This window comes from Cryptomeria japonica, chromosome 9, assembly GCF_030272615.1.
Source record: "Cryptomeria japonica chromosome 9, Sugi_1.0, whole genome shotgun sequence".
Classification (NCBI taxonomy): Eukaryota; Viridiplantae; Streptophyta; class Pinopsida; order Cupressales; family Cupressaceae; genus Cryptomeria; species Cryptomeria japonica.
In genome coordinates, this window is record NC_081413.1 from 108,385,005 (window position 1) to 108,409,467 (window position 24,463).

General features: G+C 34.4%; 1 protein-coding gene across 1 annotated transcript; it reads right to left on the minus strand.

Annotated features, from left to right (window-relative positions):
* Positions 1–643: 643 nt before the first annotated feature.
* LOC131062744 (transcription factor RAX3) lies at positions 644–3,157 on the minus strand. The gene is made up of 3 exons (XM_057996466.2): positions 2,633–3,157; positions 1,872–2,001; positions 644–1,761 (listed from the first exon to the last, which is right to left on the minus strand). Exons 1-3 carry the CDS (start codon positions 2,766–2,768, stop codon positions 879–881), a joined length of 1,149 nt encoding a protein of 382 aa, XP_057852449.1. The 5' UTR covers positions 2,769–3,157; the 3' UTR covers positions 644–878.
* Positions 3,158–24,463: the final 21,306 nt, after the last annotated feature.

Consider the following 24,463-nt stretch of genomic DNA (forward strand, 5'->3'; position numbering starts at 1 on the left):
AGTATAGTGCTAAGCCCACAATCAGAGCTCATGCCTCCCTCGATAAACTTGTAGTCAGACAATACCACTCATTCTCTTTCTTATACCAAGCGATGTGATATCTATCCAATAACTTGGATAGTTTCCCATTGCTGCAACTGCATAGTTAGTGCGTGCATGTTACCGATCACAAAACATATATTGTTTAACATATAAATATCTTATCTATTAGTCAGCCAATACGTTGTGATCAGCATACCCACTATATAACCTCTTTCTACCTCATCATTACAAATATAAAGTTTCTCTTCTTTAACAATGAGCTCATTAGATTTCCTTATTCCAGCATTTCATAACCATTTTAGAATTATTCTTTTGTTATGTACATGGTAATACACCTTCAATAACTAAGAAAAGGGGAAGTGATATACACAGAAGTTTTTAATTCTTCTTTTTGATTCAACCACTTTATCTATATATAAAATCAGACTATGAAAAGGAAAATATGTTTTGAAAAGATTCAATGATTTTTTTCCAATATTCTCTTTTGAAATCTTTTAACAGTTTATTACCATATCATATTAATAGATTTATTATGAGCAATCTTATATATATGATATATGAATATTAAAAAATAAATATGTACAAAACATTAAAATTTGAAAAAATAAAAATAACCTCTCCTTTAACTATTAAACATAGAACACTCATCCAACATTATTCACCATCTCCATAACCATCCTAAATGTTGGTTTGTTTCTTTGGTGACCAAGAATTATATGTCTTGTCTACAAAAGATTTCTTTCAGAGCATTCTCTGCGAGATGACAGAGTCATGAACAAATGATTGGAGAGCTGTCGATCCAAAATGGGCCATATCCATAATTGTCTTCGCTATGCTCAGAGAATAAAGCCATTGGTTTTAGTACAGTTCAGTAGATCATTCCAGTACATTGAGACTTCATCGGCTTCCATGTGCAAATTCATATTACTCTGAGCATTTATAGTATTCATACACCCTGACTCATAGTTTACATCAGGAGAGCTTCCACAACTTATAGGAGGAAAAAGTGGTAAATTAACAATCTCAGACAAATCTGCATCCAACACCATTGGACATTCTAATTTAACATGATCTTCAATCCATGTTGTATATTCATGTGCGGTAGCAGCTGCTGTCTGATATGAAATCTGGGCTTCTACTCCCACAGTAGAATCTTGTGTTTGGGAGGCACTGCTATTACTATTACTAATGCAGTTGGATGCTTCCATTTGGGAGGTGCTGCTCATATTCATGTTGTTTGACATGCCAATAAGGGTAGCCTCAAGCCTATCTATGAGCATTCTAACAGAAGTATCTTTATCAAACTGAGACATTTGATCATCAAAGGCTTGCTGAAGATTGAGCTGAAATGTAGCTGATTGTGAAATTGGGCGGGTATCAGAAATTGTGTATGCTCGTGAACAATTGGCTTGTTCAAACAGCTGGGAGACTATTTCAGGGTCGAAATCAACATATGGGCAATTCATTTTTATGTTTGTATGCTCATCTACTTGTGCTGTAGTTTGTGTTTCATACCCATATGGCTCTATGTTGGTCTCTGATAGAACATACCTTCTAAGGTCATTCACTTCCTTTTGTCTTGCTTCTGCTGCTGCTGCTAAATGACGTTTGTGTTGATCCTTGCGTTTTCCAAGCAGTTTCTTTTTGAGTTTTGTGTTCCAGTAGTTCTTTATATCATTATCAGTTCTTCCTGGCAACTGAGCTGCAATGACAGACCATCTACATGAAAGAAAAAGTCTTAGATCTTTTATAATTGCTGTACTACACCACAAATTCAATGAATAATATTGGACTATTTCCAATTTGGTAAGAGTATATCTACCCCATACCTGCTTCCAATACTATTGTAGAGGCTACAAATTATGTCATCTTCTTCTTCAGAGAATTCTCCATGCTTTATATTGGGTCTCAAGTAATTAAGCCATCTAAGTCTGCAGCTCTTTCCACACCTTTTCAAGCCTGAGCCAATGAACATAGACATCACTACAACGAACCCTCCAAAAGTTTTTTACTTTAAGGGAAAAAATGACAGAAACAGAAAATAAAAGATTATATTCTCTCCAATCTAGACCTAGCATAATGGTGAAAAAACACAGGCACACACAACACCATTGAACAGTAGATCTTGAAATTTTATCTAGACCAAGAAATAGAAATCCTAATATAACAGAGATACTGACTAAGCAAAATAAATCAGCAGAAGACCAAACATTGTGATAAACACAAGATTTTCAGTAAAACAACTAAGATCTACTTGACATGATATGAAAACTTAGATCTGATACAAAACGCTTACAAAACCTAAATCCCTAAATCATATATTAGAAAATCCATCATACAATCCTTAAAAACCTGAATTTCCACCTAGCATACTGATGATAATCATGAATTTCACAGTTCATAAAGTGCACAAGATAAACAAAACGATTGAAACCTTAACAGCATCTAAAACCCTAAATAAAAAACAGGTTTTCTCTGTGCACTTTTGAACTAAACTTCTACAAACTTGTAATCCCTGGGAAACAATCTCAGAAAGCAACAAAACTACATGCTGCCTAGTTTGATTTCTTGCATAAACTGCACTACCTACCAACTTTCTGGGGCAGAGCAATCCAATTGCCTCCAGTGCCATTCTGGTCTATATAGGCCTTGAGTTTAGAGTCTTCTTCAGGAGACCATGGCCCTTTCTTCACAGTAGCTTTATCACAGCATGGTGCTCTGCCCATTCTTACAGCAATATCTCACAACTGATCAGTCTGAACAATAAGCTGATAGGAGATCTTACGAGGGTATAAAATGGGCTTCTCTTAAAACCACAAAAAATCTTGGAAAAGACACACCCTGCCCTATTGCAATGATTGTTGTACCATCCTCTCATTACCCACTTCTGTCTATTAGTAGTCTTGTCGACTGACTCTACAATACTGTTCAAGTAGGACCTGGTCCAAATCTTAAACAAATTAGAAAAGAGATTGCATAATCTGAATGGTCCACAAGGCCTCAAATTTCCATAGCTGGAGCAACTTCTAGAAGAATCCAATGAAACGTCTATAATGTGTATGCTCCTCATCTCTCACAGTGTTTATAAGAGACTTGGTTTCTTAAGATCCAGAGACCAAAGTCCCGGTAAAAACTCAATATGATTATGTTTCCATTGAAGTCTTGGAAGATTGAAATGCACACAGTCAACGGTATGAACAATTAAAAAATTGTTGATTAGGAAGAGAATTTGACTTCAGATCTGCATATTACATATATTAAACGAGTAGGAGAAAGAAATAGAGTCTTATTCTCATAGCCTTCTGAATAATTCAAAGCATGGGGAAGAACAAAACGTGGGGTACAGGTGAATGTTGTTCTAGGGCTACAGATTAAATCTTAAAACGACTTTTTCTCCCTTGTACTCTTTTAGGGTAAGTTACCGTAGTGAAGAAATGGCTGAATCCTCCTGTAAACCACAATGTTTATAATATTAAAAAACTGAGCTTTGTGTCAACGAATATTCTTGCGGCTTGTCCTCACACAACTGTCATATCACAACCCTTACACAATTTTTTACGCACAGATTGTTGACACGTTCTGTCCAGTGTGACATCAATTCCAGAAAAATTCAAATTGGTACAGATCAAGCTCCCTCTAGCCTATGCTCTATAACCCCTATGCTGTATAAATTTTAGTAAATTGTTTTTTTTTTAAACTGTTAGCTTTTTTAATAAAAAAATTAAGTTAAAGGTGTATTTTTAAACAATAATTTATTTTTTCAATAATTATTGGTAGGAGCAATCCAGCAACCTAGAGTTTTAACTTAAGATACAAATAGCCCTTTCTTATAACTGCCTCAGGCTGCAAACCTAGTCCAATCAAGCCAATAGCCAAGTAAACCCAGTTAGGGAGAGTTGAACCTTGGACCTGAAGAACCCAAAGCCTTAACACAACTTTATCAATTGTTTGAGCTAGGGTATAATTTATTTTTATTAATATATTAATAAATGTACATTTATTCAAGTCAATTAGAACAACTTATAGTAACAATTTGTGTTGGTTATTTAACTCAACACTAATGCAATAGTGACCATTACTTTTCAAGAAGGGATAATAGTCAAAATACAACCTTAGATGTAGTCTCATTTAAGGGGCATCATTAGATAGGCAATATCATAGCACCATGTCGTTCCAAGTCTATTTACTATGAATGTGTATGAGTTTGACCTAAAATAGCTTACATGATGTTACATCGCTCCTAAGGGGCATCATTAGATAGGCAATATCATAGCACCATGTCGTTCCAAGTCTATTTACTATGAATGTGTATGACTTTGACCTAAAATATCTTACATGATGTTACATCACTCCTAAGGGCCATCATTAGATAGGCAATATCATAGCACCGTGTCGTTCCAAGTCTATTTACTATGAATGTGTATGAGTTTGACCTAAAATAGCTTACATGATGTTACATCACTCCTAAGGGGCATCATTAGATAGGCAATATCATAGCACCATGTCGTTCCAAGTCTATTTACTATGAATGTGTATGAGTTTGACCTAGAATATCTTACATGATGTTACATCACTCCTAAGGGCCATCATTAGATAGGCAATATCATAGCACCATGTCGTTCCAAGTCTATTTACTGTGAATGTGTATGAGTTTGACCTAAAATAGCTTATATGATGTTACATCACTCCTATTCACGTGGAAAAAGCTAATGGAGTGAGGGAATGTTTGAAGGATTGCTCTCTTTGCAAGAAAGGTGAGTCTTGTGAGTGTCAATGATATAGTGCGAGTGATGTCAACTGACCATTGACTTCATGAGGAAGGAGTGTCTTCATGTAAGATAACAATGTTGAGGTATGAAGTTCTCATTGGAATTTCTGGGCATTTCCTAGTAAACCTTTGAAGAAGTAGAACTTATAATAATTTTACTCTGAATGGGTGTATTTTTGGCATGAATTAATTCTAGATTCTATTAATTGTTAGCAAGAAAAGTGTTTATAAAATGGATTTAAATCTCAACTGATTCTTGAAGTAGATCTATTTCTCATGTTCCTCTCTTCTTGTTTTTTTATTGAAACTATTAAAATATAATAGTGTGTTCATGAATGCATTTTGGGTTGAAAGATTATTGGTTTGGTTGAGTGATTGTAAACTCATTTAAAAGACACTTTACCTAATTCTTTATGACCCCAAGATGCATGAGTCAATGATGGAGAGAGAGTGAAGATGTATGTCTTTTTGTTTGTGTTTGTTTTGTTGATTGTCTTGGATAACACTTTAGTAATTCTTTATGACCCCAAGATGCATGAGTCAATGATGGAGAGAGAATGAATATGTATTTCTTTTTCTTTGTGTTTTATGATTGTGTTTGTTTTGTTGATTTTCTTGGATGTGTTAGCAAATACCTTTGATTTCTAGGTGTTTTCCTAAGTGAAAATTTATAGTTTAAGTTCTTTAATCTAAATGCAAGAAATAAATAATTATTTAATATTATTACAATTATTCCAAATGGAAATGTGATTTAATTAACCAATATAATTAAATGGTTCTAAATGCAAATTATTTCAAGTTATTGTTGGTTTTGGTTGATTTGATGTGTGGATTGCCTTTAGCTTATTAGCGACGGATTTTAATCTTGTTGCCTTCTCTTGTTATCGAAGGATTTTTTAAATAATTTGAAGTTACTATGCTAAATTGAAACAAAGTCTACAATATAATTTAAGCTATCTAATGTAAAAAAAATAAATACATTCCATTTAAAGCTATTTCCAATCCTTAATTTAGTGATAGAATCTTATTGATTTTGGCAAGATTGGAACTAATTAATATATTTGCAATTCTAATCTAACACTTTTCAAAGAAATTGAAACTAAAATTTCAAAATAATTAAAAAATTAACACCTCACACCTAGAAGTTAGTAGACATAATGCTTGGTGACGATGTGGCATATTAGTCTTCACAGACTCAATTTGTGTACTCCTATCTAACTTTGGGTGTTCTAATTGTTGGAATAATAATAAAAGTAAGGAACTAAGCTTAAAGAAAAAATGATAGAGTGATGTACTACAACAATGGAAGCTTTGAGTCTTCAATTTAAGAAGAAACCATCAAGGCTTCTCGAGAGTATGTATGCTACTAGAAACTTAGATAAATTGGCCTATATTCCTTTGAATTGACTAGCTATCCTGTTAGGTCCCGGAGACAACTAAGAGGGGGGGTGAATCAGTTGTCTAATAAATTCAAACCAAAAACAACTTAATGATTAATACCGCTAAACCAGTTAAGTATGCCGGTAGACAGTGTTAACCCTTATTTGCTATACTGGTAAATATTAATGCATGAAACATAAACACAAAGTCATCCACAACGCAAGACACCAATATTTGTACGTGGAAACCCTGTAAGGGGAAAAACCATAGTGGGAAACCTTACCCACAATCAGATGATACTACTGCAGATAGTAAGTGTACATAAATGGGGTCTGCACATGCAGAAAGGCCAACAGCCTAGAGCTCACTGCTCAATCACAAAAAGGGAGTCACACTGACTACAGTTGGATGGTTAAATCTAATAAGAATGTACTGCACAAGATAACATCTTCATATGCTGGATTCAGTACCGGTGTAATGCTGATATGCTTTCACAAAAACCTAGCTTCACCTTCAAATGATATCTTCGTGTATAGCTCTGCTTAATCTCACATATACCTTCACACACCTCTTTTTTGCATTCCACATCCGATCTTACAAATAAGATCTTACATTTATACCATAACCTAAGACCAATTTTAGTAGGTCAGCTCTACAAGATATTACAATAAAAATATTTTACAAACAATATAATATCTGATGCAATAACCGATTAAACATGTCAGATTAATACATTTACAACAATAATTAATCATCTCCATAGTGTGTCATGTTGATCTGGAAAAGATAAACCTGTCGGTGTAACCCTAGGTAACCCTGGACCTATTTGTCAGTAAAAGCAAATATGCAAATATGAATATACCAATGAAAATAACTCTAGGACAAGATGTCCAAACGATGTCTTCGACATCACCAAGTGTCTTCCACATAATTCTGAGTGCCAGTGGTCATTATATCCTATCGATGAACCATATACCAGTAACTGTGCAATAGTTACTTGCTTGCCGGTGAATGCTGTTGGATCTCCAAAGTGCTAGTGTTTTAGTAGGTGTTGACATCAATGACAAAACCATACCAAAATACCAACAATCTCCCCCTTTGGTATTGATAGCAACACAAGATGGAAAAACCATCAAAGTGCCAAAATAGAAATGCCAAAAACCAACAATCTCCAAAAAGATCATAACCAGAATACAAAGAGTAATAGTCTCTCTCAAACAACAATCTCTCCCCCTAGGAGCAACATGTGTTATCCAAAGTTCTTTAAAAGATAATGTGTTTTTCCATAGATATCTCTCTCCCTTTGACATCAAATGTCAAAGTTATAATAAAACCAAGGTCATATACAAAATATCAATCAATTCAATATACCAACTACTCCCCCTGAGAAGTAGCTTCCTCATCAAAGACCAGAGTAAAAGATTTGTCTGTTAATTCTACCAATTGATGACAATCATCAACTGTCTAAGTCTCTACCAGTGGTGGTATGACTCCGAGCTGATCTATGAGATATTCAAAAGTCTCTTTAGGCAAAGGTTTTGTGAAAATATCTGCAAGTTGTTCTTTAGTATTCACATAAACCAGTTTTATCTCCTTTTCTTCAACTTTTTCCCTTAGAAAATTCAGTTTGATAGAAACATGTTTTGTTTTAGAATGTAATACCAGATTCTTAGATATATCAATTGCTGCTATGTTATCACAATATATAGTAATAGGTTCCTTGCATTTTACCTTTATGTCTTTCAACATTTGCTTAAGCCATAGTACCTGTGTACAATTAGTTGCTACTGCAACAGATTCTGATTCTGCTATTGATAAAGATGTACAACTCTGTTTCTTACTCAACCAAGAAATTGTTCTGTTTCCAAGAAAGAATGCTCCGCCGGTGGTGCTTTTTATATCATCCACATCTCCTGCCCAATTTGCATCTGTGTATGCACATAGATCAAAATTTTCATCTCTAGGATACCATAATCCAAGATTTGCAGTGCCTTGTGAGTACCAGAAAATCCTTTTTACTGTTGATTCATGATTTTCTCTAGGATTACTTTGAAATCTAGAAACAATACATACTGCATTCATAATATCAGGTCTGGTTTGTGTCAAATACAGTAAACCTCCTATCACAGATTTGTATCTAGTTGGATTAAAAGGTGTAGATTCATCCCTTTGAGATAATTTGTCATTTGTAGTCATAGGTGTGCTTATCGGTTTAGAGTTCTCCATCCCAAATTTCTTTAGCAATTCTTTCAAGTATTTGGATTGACTCAAAAATATACCTTTGACAGTCTGTGAAATCTGCAATCCTAAAAAGAATTTTATTTCTCCAATCATAGACATTTCAAATTCTTGCTGCATTTTAATAGAAAATTCTTTACATAATCCATCTTCTCCTCCAAAGATTATATCATCAACAAATACTTCTATAATCAAGATGTCATCATTAGTTATTTTGTAATATAAATTGTTGTCTGCATTTCCTTTAGTAAAACCAATCTTCAAAAGGTATTTATCCAATCTTGCATACCAAGCTCTTGGAGCTTGTTTTAGTCCATACAGAGCTTTTCTTAACCTACAAACCATATCATTGTCATTTGTCAAACAAAATCCATCAGGTTGTTCAATATAGACTTCCTCTTCAAGATCTCCATTCAAGAATGCACATTTAATATCCATTTGATAAACTTTGTAGTTCTTGTGAGCTACAAAAGCCAAGAATAATTTGACTGCCTCAATTCTAGCTACCGGTGCAAAGGTTTCATTGTAATCAACTTCTTCCTTTTGAGAATATCCCTTACATGCTAGTCTTGCTTTATTTCTGACAACCTTACCATCTTCATTAAGTTTGTTTCTAAATACCCATTTGGTTCCAATTACATATTTATCTTTAGGCCGAGGAACTAATGTCCAAGTGTTATTTTTCTCAATTTGTTCTAATTCTTCTTCCATAGCTTTAATCCAAAATTTATCTTCACATGCCTCATTAACAGATGATGGTTCAATTTGAGAAATAAGACATACCTCTTCATTTGCCAATCTTCCTCTTGTCATAACTCCTTTAAATTTGTTTCCAATTATCTGATCTTCAGAATGATTCAATCTTACATACCAGGGTGTCTTAGTTTGCTATTGTTCTTCAATTACTATGGAATCCTCTGATAGTACCAGGGTAATTGGATCTTCATTTGTCACAATTTCTGTTACCGGTTCAAAGTCTATATACCTTGAAGTTCCTCTGAATTGTTCATCAATCTTTACATTTGTACTCTCAACAATTTTCTGCAATCTCTTGTTAAAACATCTATATGCCTTGCTCTTAGATGAATAACCAAGAAATATTCACTTCTAGGATCAAATTTGCCAATATACTCATCTCTTCTGATATAACATTTACTTCCAAAAGTTCTGAAATACTTAAGAGTAGGAGTATTACCAAACCATAGTTCATGAGGGGTCTTACCAATTTCACCTTTGATGTGGACTTTGTTGAATGTATAGACCATTGTGCTAACTGCTTCTCTCCAATACACATGTGGTAGATTTTCTTCTGATAACATACTTCTTGTTGCATCCAAGATAGTTCTATTTTTCCTTTCAACAACTCCATTCTGCTGTGGTGTCCGAGGTGCTGATAGTTGTCTTCTGATTCTATTCACTTCACAGAATGTATTAAAGTCCTTAGATGTGAATTCTCCTCCTTGATCTGATCTTAAACATTTGATTTTCTTACCGGTTTCATTTTCAACCATTTCTTTGAATAGTTTGAACTTTCCAAGTGCTTATGATTTTTTCTGAAAAAAGTAACCTAACACATTCTAGAATAATCATCAATAATTAGCATGAAATATCTATCACCTTGTAAGCTTTTAGTTCTAGCTGGACCACATAAATTAGTGTGAATCAAATCAAGAGCATTATTGGATTTTTCTAGAATACTTTTGAAACTAGCTCTAACTTGTTTTCCAAATTGACATTCCTTACATATTGTATTCTGAGGTTTCACAATTTTAGATAGATCTCTAACTGCCTTAGAAGTACTGATCTTTACCATGCAATCAAAGTTTACATGACAGAGTCTCTTATGCCATAACCAACTTTCATCTATATGTGCAATCAAGCATGCGTTTTCACTATTATTCAAATGAAAGATATTACCTCTAGTCTAATTACCAGTTGCAATTTCTAAACTAGTTCTATTCATGATTTTGCATTTTCCATTCTTAAATTGTAACTGAAATCCTTTCTCAACCAATTGACCAACACTTAAAAGATTATGCTTTAATCCTTCAAAATAGTAGACATTGTCAGTATTATGCTTACCATCAAGAGATATTGTACCCTTACCTTTGATTGAATAGGCTATGTCATCTCCAAATCTTACTAAACCTCCATTGTATTCTTGAAAGTTCAAGAATTTACCTTTCTCTCCTGTCATATGATGTGAGCATCCTGAGTCAATGATCCATTCATCCTTTACTTCAACTTTAGTTGCTAGGGCTTGTTCTACAGGTTGAACAGTAGGTGTCGGATGATCTTTTGTTATAGCAACAAAAACCCATCCATTGTCTATCCAATCCTCATCAAAATCATTAGTCACACCTTCATCAGCAATGTAACAAGATTTGTCTGTGTTCTTCTTAAATCTGTATCTCTGATATTCAAGATTAGGCTTGTATGTTCTTCTAGCTTCTTCTCTTAGTCTAGCATGTCTATTAGGGCATCTCGAAGCCATATGACCAATCTTATTGTAGTTAAAACATTTAAAGGGTGCTTTACCTTCATACTTACGTCCAACTGGACCTTTAGGCATTTTCCTTGCAAATAGTGCTTCAAGTTCTTCAAGCTCTTCATTCTCCTTCCTAGTTTCTTCAAGTTCTCTTGCATAAAAGGCTTTCCAATCTGATTTGTCAAATGATGGAGCAGATGATGTTGATGCTTTAAAGGCCAAATTTGTCTTTATAGTAGTAACAGGACCAAACTCCTCAATTTCAAAAGCTGAAATTTTTCCAATCAATGTATCCCTAGTTACTGATGTATTAGGCATTGTTCTCAACTCATTTATAGCAGTAACCTTCATTTTATATGCCGGTGGAAATCCTCTTAAAAATTTTGAAACAATTTCATCCTTACTTAAGGTTCCTCCACAACATTTAATACCCAAAACAATTTCATTTACTCTTTCCATAAAAGCATAAATCCTTTCATCTTCTTCCATTTTCAGATGTTCATACCTGAGTCAGAAGCTCTCAAGTTTTGCAATTTTGACTGTGGAATCTCCTTCATTCAGTGTTTCCAAATGATCCCAAATAGCTTTAGCAGTAGACCTGTCTAATAGTCCCATGATTTGTTGATCTGATAATGTGCTCAAAAGTGCTTCTCTTGCTTTGCAAACATTCTCCCCATCTTTACCTAAGGTAATTGGACTAGGCTGACCAGCTACAACATCAGTATAACCTTTCCTTGTAACTTCCCAGATGTCTTTACCAATGCAATTCAGATGTGTCTCCATCCCGATCTTCCATATGCTATAGTTGGTTCCATCAAGTTTAGGACTGTCCTCCTGAAATAATTAGTAGACATTGGATCTCCTCAAGTTGTTAAACTTATGCAAAAAGAGGACTAAGCTCTGATACCAATTGTTAGGTCCCGGAGACAATTGAGAGGGGGGAATGAATTAGTTGTCTAATAAATTCAAACCAAAAACAACTTAATGCTTAATACGGGTAAACTAGTTAAGTATGTCGGTAGATAGTGTTAATAGTTATTTGCTATACCGGTAAAGATTAATGCATGAAACATAAACACAAATTCATCCACAACACATGACACCAATATTTGTACGTGGAAACCCTGTAAGGGGAAAAACCATGGTGGGAAACCTTACCCACAATTAGATGATACGACTGCAGATAGTAAGTGTACATAAATGGGGTCTGCACATGCAGAAAGGCCAATAGCCTAGAGCTCATTGCTCAATCACAAAAAGGGAGTCACACTGACTATAGTTGGATGGTTAAATCTAATAAGAATGTACTGCACAAGATAGCATCTTCATATGCTGGATTCAGTACCGGTGTAATGCTGATATGCTTTCACAAAAACCTAGCTTCACCTTCAAATGATATCTTCGTGTATAGCTCTGGTTAATCTCGCATATACCTTCGCACACTTCTTTTTCGCATTCCACATCTGATCTTACAAATAAGATCTTACATTTATACCACAACCTAAGACCAATTTTAGTAGGTCGGCTCTACAAGATATTACAATAAAAACATTTTACAAGCAATATAATATCTGATGCAATAACTGATTAAACCTGTCGGCTTAATGCATTTACAACAATAATTAATCATCTCCATAGCATGCCATGCTGATCTGGAAAAGATAAACCTGCTAGTGTAACCCTAGGCAACCTTGGACCTATTTGCTGGTAAAAGCAAATATGCAAATATGAATATACCGATGAACATAACTCCAGGACAAGATGTCCAAATGATGTCTTCGACATCACCAAGTGTCTTCCACATAATTCTGAGTGCCGGTGGTCATTATATCCTACCGGTGAACCATATACCAATAACTGTGCAATAGTTACTTGCTTGCTAGTGAATGCTGTTGGATCTCCAAAGTGCTAGTGTTTTAGTAGGTGTTGACATCAATGACAAAACCATACCAAAATACCAACATATCCTACTCAAATAGCTACATGAAGAGTGGCAACATATTCCAAATCTCATGGATGGATTGAACTAAAGACCAAAGTCTATTTGGGAATAAAAATAATGTATTTTAAACAAGTTAGAAATCATAATTAAAATCGTGATTAGGAGGACTCTAAAATCAAAATCATGATTTAGGAGTACTTAAGAGAAATAGTGGATAGGTTAAGAAAGGACTCAACTAATCTTGTATTCAAAATTCAAAATGGTGGGGAAATAATTAGAATTGAGAGTTCTCACGTATCAATCTACAACACCAAGGACACCCATTTTTCTAGGGTGGGTTTCTTATTTTGCTAGTGTAGGTCCCTTGGGTAACCCTAAGAATGCTTAAGTGATCTCAATATTTGAAGGGTCAAAAAGAAGTTTTAAGTGAAGGCATGGGTATCCATATAATGGAAAATGTTAGGGAGGCCAAGAAAAATAGATAGATATATCATTAATATGATATTTATTATAAATCTACTATCACATGTTTTGTCATTTAGATTTGTAGTGGGGATAAATGTTGTCAACAAAAATGCATACTTCATACTTTTATGTTCATGGTTGACACCACTTTGCATGGCTATTATTAAGACACAAGTCTAGGACTCTCTTTTTCTCTTTTGTCATACTCAATAACCTCAAATCTTGAACCTCTCACTTTGTCTTGTTATATTCTCCAATTTGAAACATCACTAGTATGGTTCCCATGACTTTTTTATCTTCTTAGAGTATATCAAACCTACAAATCTACCACCTAGTAACATCATAGATGCAATCTAGCCCTCCATTTTTAAAATTCATCAAGTTTAACAATCTTGGGATACAATTCTTATTATTCATCTGCGGTTGCATAATAAAAAATATTGTCTTAGATCATTATCCTTAAGAAAGTAATCACTTTTTGTAATTAGAAATTTGATCAAACATTATAAAAGTTGATATGTAGCCCAATCTCGACTTATATTATCACATTTTGCTCATCATCCAACAATATTTTTAGTGGAGGTATCTTCATCTACAATGCCATTTTAGCTATCCAATATGGGAGCACAAATCTTAGACTGAAATAACACCACAACATTCTCAAATGTATGCGTACTCAAAAGTAAGTAAAGTTTTATAATCACACCTAAATGACACAATCACATGAGTTGGATAGAAATGCACCTACAAGCCTTCCTAACATCTAAAAACCTGATTATTCAATTGTCACATAGATCTTTGTCTTACCACAGTGTTTACTATTAAAATCAAGACAAGTTGAAATCTATCCCCCCTTGATTCTCATTTTTTTGGCATTCTCATTTACCCAGGCCTGCTATAAAGCATTCACTAAAGTAAATGAATGGCCCACACAAGGCCTCCAAATTCCCTTTGATGAATCAAAATTGCAATCCCGGAACCGTTTTTCTATGCCACGCTAATAAATAATCTCAGTGCTGTGAATTTTATTATTTGAACAACATCAAAAGTAGAATCATAGTTTGACTCGTTACCTCAATTACAGAGAAGCAAAGAATATTTCATAGCCCACTGTCAAATCAATCAACATTATAAACTTTTATACCATTTTTCATGCACAGACTTTTGAGACGTATTAACTTTGGGATATCAATCCAAAACTTTCAAACAATAATTACGACGCCGTCAATCCAAAATGAATATAATTTTCTAGCAGACTTGGACAAAATGATTAAATATTGATGATGGGATTCATGATATCCAACGTACTTTCGCAAGGCAAATCAAACTTTACGCAAAATTCCACTCCACTCATTATGAATTGTCAAACCATATAAAAGCTAGAGAAAGTATGCTGTTTTATTTTAAAATGTATTGTTGATTCAGTCAGTCTGTGAAAAGGACACGAGCTCTGTCTCCACGTTTGAAGGCAAAGTATCCAATGTAATTTGCAGGGCAGTTTTAAAATTTGACGTAAGTGCAGAATTTCTTGGAAGAATAATCTTTACGCGCTTTGTTAAATTATCTTTCTTTTGGGGACGTGAAAGCCATTTTTCTTTCTTTTCTCTTCCTTTTCCTTGATTGTTAATTATTTTAACTTTGGATGTGAAGTTATGATAAAGATGGTGATATTAATGTTTGTGAATGTTGAGAAGTATTGTATTTTAGTAATTGAAAAGAGAATAAACAATAGAAGGATGTATTAAATATAGGGTAAAAAAAAAATGGTAAATTTAAATATTTTTATAGTATGATTGATATTAAAAGTAGTAAAATGAGGGTGCTGTCTTTTTTACAATTATAGTCATAAGGCATCAAGATCTAAACATCAGCATTTCTACAGCAAAAATACCAAAAATAGTAGAAAGAAAGCAGCTAAAAACCACTAGCCTGAAGGAAAACTAGTCCATAAGCGAAACATCAGCTAACTAAAACTAAATTGTACAGGGGAATTAAACCCTATGAAACTACACATGACCAAATTTTTTAACTCCATAGCCCACCTATTTCAACACATTATTCCAATCTTCATTCAGGAACTTGAAGAGCTCCTTGTGGATACCTTCCTCTTCAGCCACGTCGCCCAAAACCGTATCCTACATAAGACAAAGGGAGGTCACAAAACTATGCATCACCCAGACACTAAACTTGGAAATGTTGGTCATATTTTTCTCAAGGTCAGTAACCCTAGCCTTCAGGACTCATAGTTCAATGTCCATCTCCTTCAGCTCCTTGTCAGTAGCTTGTCAACCTATGCAACTTTCACCAGCAATAAGCACCTTGACTTCCTCCTTTTTTTATTTTGACATCACTAGTCAGGTTCGAATGCTCGACCCACATACCATCAGAAGCATGGGTGAAGTTATTATTAATCGATTTCTCAAGGTTAATATCCACATCACCCCCCCATCCACCATAATCTCCTCTTCCTCCTCCTCATTCCCCTTCTCCTCTTCCTCCTTCTCTTCCAAGTCATTGTCAACAAGTTTCAATTTCTTACCTTTTCCAAAACTACGGGAGGCGAGCTTGTTAGACCTTTGTCTACCCTCATTTTTGTTATTGCCCTCTCATATCTCCTCTTCCTCCTTACTAAACTCTTAAAGAATGATAATTATTTTGCGGTGGGTGGTACTTTTGCCCTTCCTCTTGCTAGCCAAGGGCTTTTGGTCCTTTGACACACACAACTCGGTAGTAACCACCGAGACCGAGGGGGTTTTAGGAGAAGCAGTAGTTACAACCTTAGGCTGGCAAAGACGCTATTTTCTACAAGATCCAGAAGTGCCAATTATGGGAGTATAAGGTGGAGGGCTTGAAACTGGGGTTTCAAGCACCATAATGTTCCTAGGAGAACATAAGGCCAAATGGAAGGAATAGAGCCTATAGATTAGGCCCTAGTGCAAATGAATAGGTCTTTTGTCTTAGTCCTTAGAAAGATCAACAACCTAGATATAATAGAATGCTCCAAAAAGTGTAATAGATAAAACGGGAAAGAGATAAGGTCATGGTTTCTAAAGTGATTCAACAACAACATATGATAGAAATAATAGGGTATGTGCACCAAGATGGGGGACCAAAAAGGGGTCTTAAAGTGCCACTTTTTTTTGAAATCAGCAAAGTTTGAACTTCAATGAGGAATTGAAGATAGGTACACTCAAAATTTGAAGATATAACAAGAACAAAAGTTGAAGTGCTCTGAATATACTTTCTAAACTACAAATTTATTTTAAAAATGGTGGAGATTAAGGGTTTCTAAAAGGGGCACCACATTTATTGGTCCTTTTTTTTCAGAAAAAAATATAACATAGCACGAAATGTGGTACCCCTAAAATGCCAACTTTTTAAAAAAAAATTGCAGATCACTCTAGTGAGAAAGTAGTTAAGACTTTGAAGTTTATGTTGGACTCTTCGGCTAATTTTTTTATCAATATTTGAATTTTTACGAATTTTCGAAGTGGACACATCCTGAAAAATAGAAATTTGAGTGTTCTCCCCCAAAACATTTTTGAAAACTAATAAAAAATAAGATTTTTTTTTAAAATTGTGTAGAATGGAGTCTAGTTTCTAAAAAAATTATTTATTTCAAAATTTTATAAACGAGTTAAATTCTATGGTCGAAATGCAACATGTTGGTTTTTGACAAAAAAACAGACACACTAACAAAAGAAATTATGGATCAAGACCTTAACATTATCAAAATTTGAAAAAAATTATATGGTTGGAAAGCTAAGAGAGAGCTTGACGATTGTATGGTGGTTTTTTTTTTGCTTTGAAACACGTGCAAACTTGCTGGAGAACACGAACAAAAAAGTTCAAAAATTTTCAATATTTTCTTTAAAAGATGTCTCAAGCCTAAGATGGGTGTCCAAGCTTTAGGGTTGGATCCCCAAGGCAAATCCAACCCTTTGGCTTGGTGTTTTCCAGGGAAATAAGTTTGGTGCATGCCCAATATGGAGAGTGCTGATAGTCTTCAAAATGAATTTACAAAAATTTTGATGTCCCTATCAAATTTTAGTCATTTTGAATTAATGATACTCTCTGTTCTTACCCTCAAGGTTTAGGGTTTTGGGTTTATGTTTCTAGGTAAGTCTTTTGTTAAAACCCAAAGCCTAACATGTTTCTTTATTACCTTTTTTCACTTAGACGTGAGGGTCTTTTTCATCATCGAGGGGACTTGGTCTTTTTTCCTAGGCGTTATTTCTTATGGTCGAGCCCCCCTTTAAAATTTAGCAAGTTTTTATTTTCCCTAAGTCTGACTAAATTTTTTTGGCTAATGTCTCTATGATTAATGATCGAACAATGAAAGGTTCCATAATTTTGCATGTGCATCAAATAGACAATGATGTTTTAACTCAAGCAAGAAGATGCACGAAGGATAATAGTTAATGTAAGCGGTTGTTGCAATTGGCTAGTAAAGAGCAAACAGATCTGATGGCCTTCGCAGTCTCGCGAAGGAAGATGTAGGGAAGTTAAGGACCGTGGCCTCACGAGATGATGTCGTGTATCCCAAGTAGATTGAGAAGGTGAAAAGGTGGGGCCGCTAACAGAATTGAGCTAGAAGATGACTGGATGATGCACGATCAGACTTTTGTGGACCCTTTTCACCACAGGGGAAGGTCAATATCATATTGATTGATGATGATCACGTGATGTGCCATGTTGGACAAGATCTACGACAAAGATAGAACATGTTTCAAAATAGAGGTGATTAAGATTGTTTGTCATCACTCGTGCAGGAAAATAAAGGCAGAAAGAAATGAGGTTGTCGGTATAAGATGAACCAAGACAAGTCGATACACGTGAATGTCAACTATTTTTTAGAAGACCCGTTCTAAAGGTTGTTATGTGGGTCAAAGTAAATTAGCAAGCAATGCTGATAATTTAAGGGAGTTGTTTCAGTAAGTTCTATCACCATGACAATGAGTGATTGAGATTCTTCAGAGGCATAAAGGGATAAGGATGATTTATGAGTTGGCAATGAAGTGATCAGGGACTTGTCAACAAGATCATAGGTTGCATACTGTCAGGGATTCTCAAAGAAGGGTAATAATCAAGAAACTATCTCTGAGAAAACTTCAAAAGGATAAGGAATTCATATCCAAAAAGGAAATTTTGAAATAGAAATTGTGCAGTCAGGAAAATAATGTGATTAGAATAAAATTGTATACATATGATTAGCTTTGTCAGAGGGCAACAAATTGATAGTTTGAATCTGACAATGTCCTAGATTTGAAGGATATGATGTTTTAGGTCCATTTGCGAGAAGGATGAGTAGAAAGCATTGAAGTGATGATTTTTCATGCATGAGAACTGCCAAGTAAGATAATTTTGATTATAAATACAACTCAGTGGTGTTCTTAGTTTATAAAAAGAACATAAATCTTATTATCTTCTAGGAAGGTTTTGAGAGGATGAGAATGATTTTTGAGAAATATCATGCAAGGGGTTACAGTGAGCTCTATGATACCAGATGAGATTTCTATTTGAGTGAGTATGCTTATAGTTAACTTGGAGCCTTTAAAGTTGGGAGGATAGTTAATGGAGGCTTGAAATCCATTTTTCATTAGAACAAGCCCTGCATGACACATCCTCTACATCTCCTCTGCCACTGGTTGGCAGAGGGTTCTAGGAAGGGCCTCTCAGAGGAACAGGAGAAGAACAGGGTTGGGGAGGAGGCAGCAGCCAGTCATGTTTGAGACGACATGGAAGTTGCAACACCTTCCCTTTATTTTATGTTCCTCTAGGAGTCCCTTTTCTCAATTTCTCTGATCCTTGGCCTGAAGCTTGGAGCTCCTCCTCTATTTTAGGGGCAACTTTACTTCTTGCTAGGATCTAAACCCTCTTCTGGAAGGGAAATGCTCTGTAGAGAATCAAGGTGCATCTCACGGTCCATCTGGGATCATCGAGGGTGATAGTGGCATGACTCAAAAGGTTTTATTTCTACCAAAATGCAGTTAGGAGTTTTGGCTCTACCTCATCATGAAGTGCTGGTATGGACAATTTTTCGTAGATTGTGAAAAATCACAAGTGATCTTGTAGGCTTGTGGCAGGTGTGTCCTCCAGCCTGAAGCTTGTTTTCTCCCTTGTGTTTATAAAAGGGAATTCGAGTCCATGAGACAAGGTTGAGAAATTTGGTCACAAGTCTTGGGTCCAAATCCTTGGTCATGTACGTTGAATCTAGGTGAAATGAGCAGGTTGTAAAAGTCAATTACAAAGGGTCTTGTGTCATATTTTTTATGAAGTTATTGAAGGAGTTATATGTAAGATGATTTGTAACAGAAAATAGTTTTTAAATGAATAAAAACATATTTCAAATCCATTTCTCCAGTGTGTAACTCTGTTATATTTTGAATGAGTAGAATCAAGGGTTTTCTCATTCATTCCATTGTTATGGTGTATGTATTTTTTGTCTTTTGTTTTGACCTAAGGGGTTAACTAAATGCTTAAACAAAACTGTAGACTGACAGGGCTTATACATGGATTCAGATAAGTATTTTGGGTTGGGATATATAGATGAGAGATATTGTAAGGCAGTGTTATCTTGGATCTATAGCTATTAGACAAAAGATCTATTATATTTTCATCTTATGTATAGAGATTTCATTCGCCCAATGGATAAGACACTGATCATGGCTTGTAGATGTATCCAATTAAAGTTTTGTACTCATAACTCATCGACAACTCTATGTAAACTACGAATATCATGACATCTTTTCATTTTTATGTATGTTGCTGCTTGTCAAAAATATCTCATGCTCCAAAGCAGGTCGAGGATCACTGAGAGCCAACCACTCTGTAGAATTCTCCCTCTTTGTTGAGCCTTCCTAAGAATGAGATCTTCTACTTTGTTTTAATGTCATTTGCAAAGTGTGGTGCAGAGATTTGCAGGTGCATTAAGGGATCACCCTCTTGGGTTTTGCAGAGCCCGAAGTGTAGAAGGATTAGCATAAAATCCTTGTCATATGTTGGTCCAAGTCCCTAAGTATTCTAAATGGTTGGAGTTGGCTTCTCCATGCACGATTTGATGGCTCAACTTGGTTTCTTCCTCTGTTGCAGTGTAAACCCCATTCTAGGGAACCAACAAAATGTCGACTCTACTAGGACAGTTGTCTAGAATCTCTGGTTAGAACAGATCGAATAATCATATTGGTTGAGATTACCCCATCTGAGCTACCAACACAAATGGCAACTCTATTGGGGATATGCACAAGTCATGAGCTTGTAATGTTCCCAACTCCTTGTTAGTTGAGTCAATTGTCATGAATGTTGTTTGAGAATATTTTATCATTCACCTTTCAATGTAAGTTATGTCAATATTTTTCCATATAACATGATTATTCGATAATATCTCACAAGTTGTGAGTGGCGACTCTTAGATCTCTGCACCAATGTGTATTATTTAAGAAAGAATTAAAGAACCACAAAACTTGCTGAAGAGATGTAGCAGATTTGAGCTCTTATGATGAAGTACCGTGACAAGTTGAGGGAATAAATCCACATGACGAAAGAGGAGGAGTTGTAGTGCTAGTTTGTGAACAAATCTGACCTAAGGACCTAGAGAGGATGTGAAGATAGTTTCAAATCTATCACTACAACAAGCTTGAAAGGTCATTTCCAGCCACTACACTGTCTTTGGGTATTTTTTTATTTTCATGAGTCAAATGTATTTCCATGAAAGTTAGTTGTAGAAAATGTTTCCCTATTAAGTGATTTAAGCACTAAGAAAGGGATGGTAGTGATGTTTTTACATACTTCTGAGATATAATTTTTCAGATTTTGTATTAAGTTGAATGAAGTATGTTTTGAGGTATGCATTGTAATATTTTAAGATTGTGATGTATTGTTTGCCTATACATCCCCATGAAATATCAAATGGAAACATGCAAAGTATGCAACCTTTGCCGAATCACAACAAAATGTTCTTTGTTGAAAGATATAGAATTATTTAGAATGATGGGTGTGAAGAGCTAGTTCGACTATTAAAAGTGATGTACTAGACAACCTTCCTAGCTTGGTTTCATGTAGACAGATTAGGACACATCCAAATAGATTGTTTAGACATTTTTTTTATAATAAGAAATTTGGGTTTCCATGTCAATTAATGGTACAACTAATTAAAATGACTAAAATGCAAAAAGTGATGAAGACATTAGGATTTTATGTCAAACCCAAGAAGAAGGAGGAGTCTTTAAAACAAGTTGTATCGATTGCTGCTAGCGCCTTTGATACAATTGGAAAGAAAATTCATTCTAAAGATAAAAATGTGGCACGAAGGGCAACACCAATAACTTTAGTAAGCCAAACAACTTCTAATAAAAGAATGATGAGTAACATAAGTGGATATCTTAATATTCATCACAAAACTTTGTCAAGAGCTGTAAAAAGAAGAGTTAATTTTGAAATTGATCTGGCAAAAAATTGTGGACTTTTAGTGGTAGACTACCAAGGTTTGATATGAAACTTACCGGTGGAGTCAAAAATTTGATCGAAAAATTCTAGCACGATAATATGAGAGTATCACCTAATTTGTTAGAGATGTTCTTAAATTAAGTGTTGGGTCAAAAATTCATGATCCACATCCAAAACACCTATTGGACATGACTCAAACTGAATTGTATAAAAAAAATTTGGATGATAACGTGTTGACTATTAACATCTATCAAAGGTCTTTTGGAAAGTGTAAACCTTGGTATGTTCAAATTAACAAGGAAAGAGTCACATGTTGTTGCAAAACTCATGTTCAATTTCGCTACCATTATGATGTATTTCAATATATATATATGTGTTACCATGCATAGTAATGGAATGTTCCAAGAATGTGGTATAAATATACCACCTGAAACTATAAAGGAGTTTATTTCAAGTTTGTTTTGCAACCCACTAAATGAACAAAATTTTTATTTTCAATGCATGTGTTTTTGGTGTATGTGATATATGTGGCAATCTTGCATTGTTGGATGAATGTTTGCATGAAAATCTTTCAAATGATTTTGGACAACAATTAGTTGATGTTACAAGATTTAAAACTATTGAGTATCCACTGAAGGATGGCAACACCTACTGAGACACAATATGAAGATGTTAGAAGAAATGAAGACCTCGATCATGCATTTGCATCAGAAGATTATGATCGTGTTTCAGACCTCATACAACCTGGTAATTTAATTTAATTTATTGTTTATAACTTTAAATTATATATTTTTATGTATTGTCATATAATTTATGATTTCATATTTGAATTATAAATTCTAACAAGTTTTATTTCTACATGTACTTAAATTTGTTTTCTAGGACATGTGTATGTTGTTGTTGCACTTGAGGATAATGATGAGCAGGTTGAGTATTGGCTAGCTAGATGTGTAGAACCTAAGAAAAAGTTGAAATCTGATCAAGTAGATGATGACAGTTTTCAGTATCCAGTTGGGTCTATTGTGGTAGTTGGTACATGGCTATGGAAATACTTAACAAGAAGGAATGGCTTACTAACTTATGAAGACTACCAATCAGAAAAGAAGATTATACACTATTCTCGTTTGGTGGTGGCAACAAACATCAAATTAGAAAGATGCAAAGGTAGACCTGCTAATAAGGTATTGTGGACACTTTCAGTAGAAGAGCATGAGGCAATCATAGTCACATTGCAGAAGAGAGAGGATGCAGATGGTACATTAGGTTGAATCAATTTTATATGCATGTAAGTTTGTGTTACTTGTGTGAACTCTTTTATATTTAATCATGATAATTGTTTTTCTTTGTCCCTTTAACATTGTATTTGTGTACATTTGATACAATTTTGGTTTCATAAACAACATTGTATTAGTTATCTTCTTCTTAATGTTATTTTGTGCACACTATAATTGTGTTACAATTGAATTCTAATTTTTTATGATATATTTATTTTATCGTAATCTCTTTATAGATTAATTGTAAGTTAACTTAAGAGGAAAGTCAACTAGTAAACCACTACTATCCGCACTAATAAACCATCAATACACTAGTAAAGTAGTGTGGTCAACTTAAGAGGAAAGTCAATACTATGTTTGTAGCTTCCTTTACTTATTTCAATGTAATTATTCCATATAGTAGGGCTTCCTTTACTTATTTCAAATCATTGAATAATGTTCTTCAAACCTTCCTAATAATTTGGTTAGCCTTAGTTTTATCAATCTATTGGATTCCTCTATGAGATTCATTTATAATTAATAATCCTTTTATAATTTTCATATCAAATTTATATGCATGTAAGTTTGTGTTACTTGTGTGAACTCTTTTAAATATTTAATCATGATAATTATTTTTCTTTGTCCCTTTAACATTGTATTTGTCTACATTTGATACAATTTTGGTTTCATAAACAACATAATAACAAAACAATGTATCACACATATAATCACTAGAGTGCGCCAAATCACATAACACAACCTGATATCATAATAGCAAGGAAATGACATAATAAAAAGTCCTATATATAATCACATAGAAACAAGTCCTATATATAATCACATAATAACAAGTGTCATCATAAAAAGTCCACAATGCAATAACATGACATGATCTAAAATATACAATCTAAGAACTCACATTCATCTCATTTGCAGTCCTCTTCAGTCCACATGAAGGTGGCTGAGATGAATCATCCTGTTGCACGTGGTCCTGAGATGCACCATCTTGTGTCTGTGCAATAGCAGTGTCTCCACCCTCCTGTGCAGTATCAGTGACTTCACCCTCCTGTGCAGTATCAGTGTCTGCACCCTCCTGTACATTATTAAAAGATTTTATATGAGAATAAGATTTAACACGAGAAGAATTTACTTGCATAATTCACTTATAAAGTAATTAAATACTACAAAAATTAAAATAAATTACCATATGACTGTGCTCTACAATGCCCTCACTGGTATGTGGAGGTCCACTATCATGAACAAGAAAAGTGGTTGTAGTCAAGTCCTGCAAAAAAAAATAGTGTACATCAATTTTGATAATCCAGATAAAAATCAGATACACAGTATAAACAAATTAGAAATTATTTTTCTAATCATCACCTCAAATGATAATGTCAATGGTTGCATCCAGCTCAATCCTATAGTCATACAAATACTGGTAG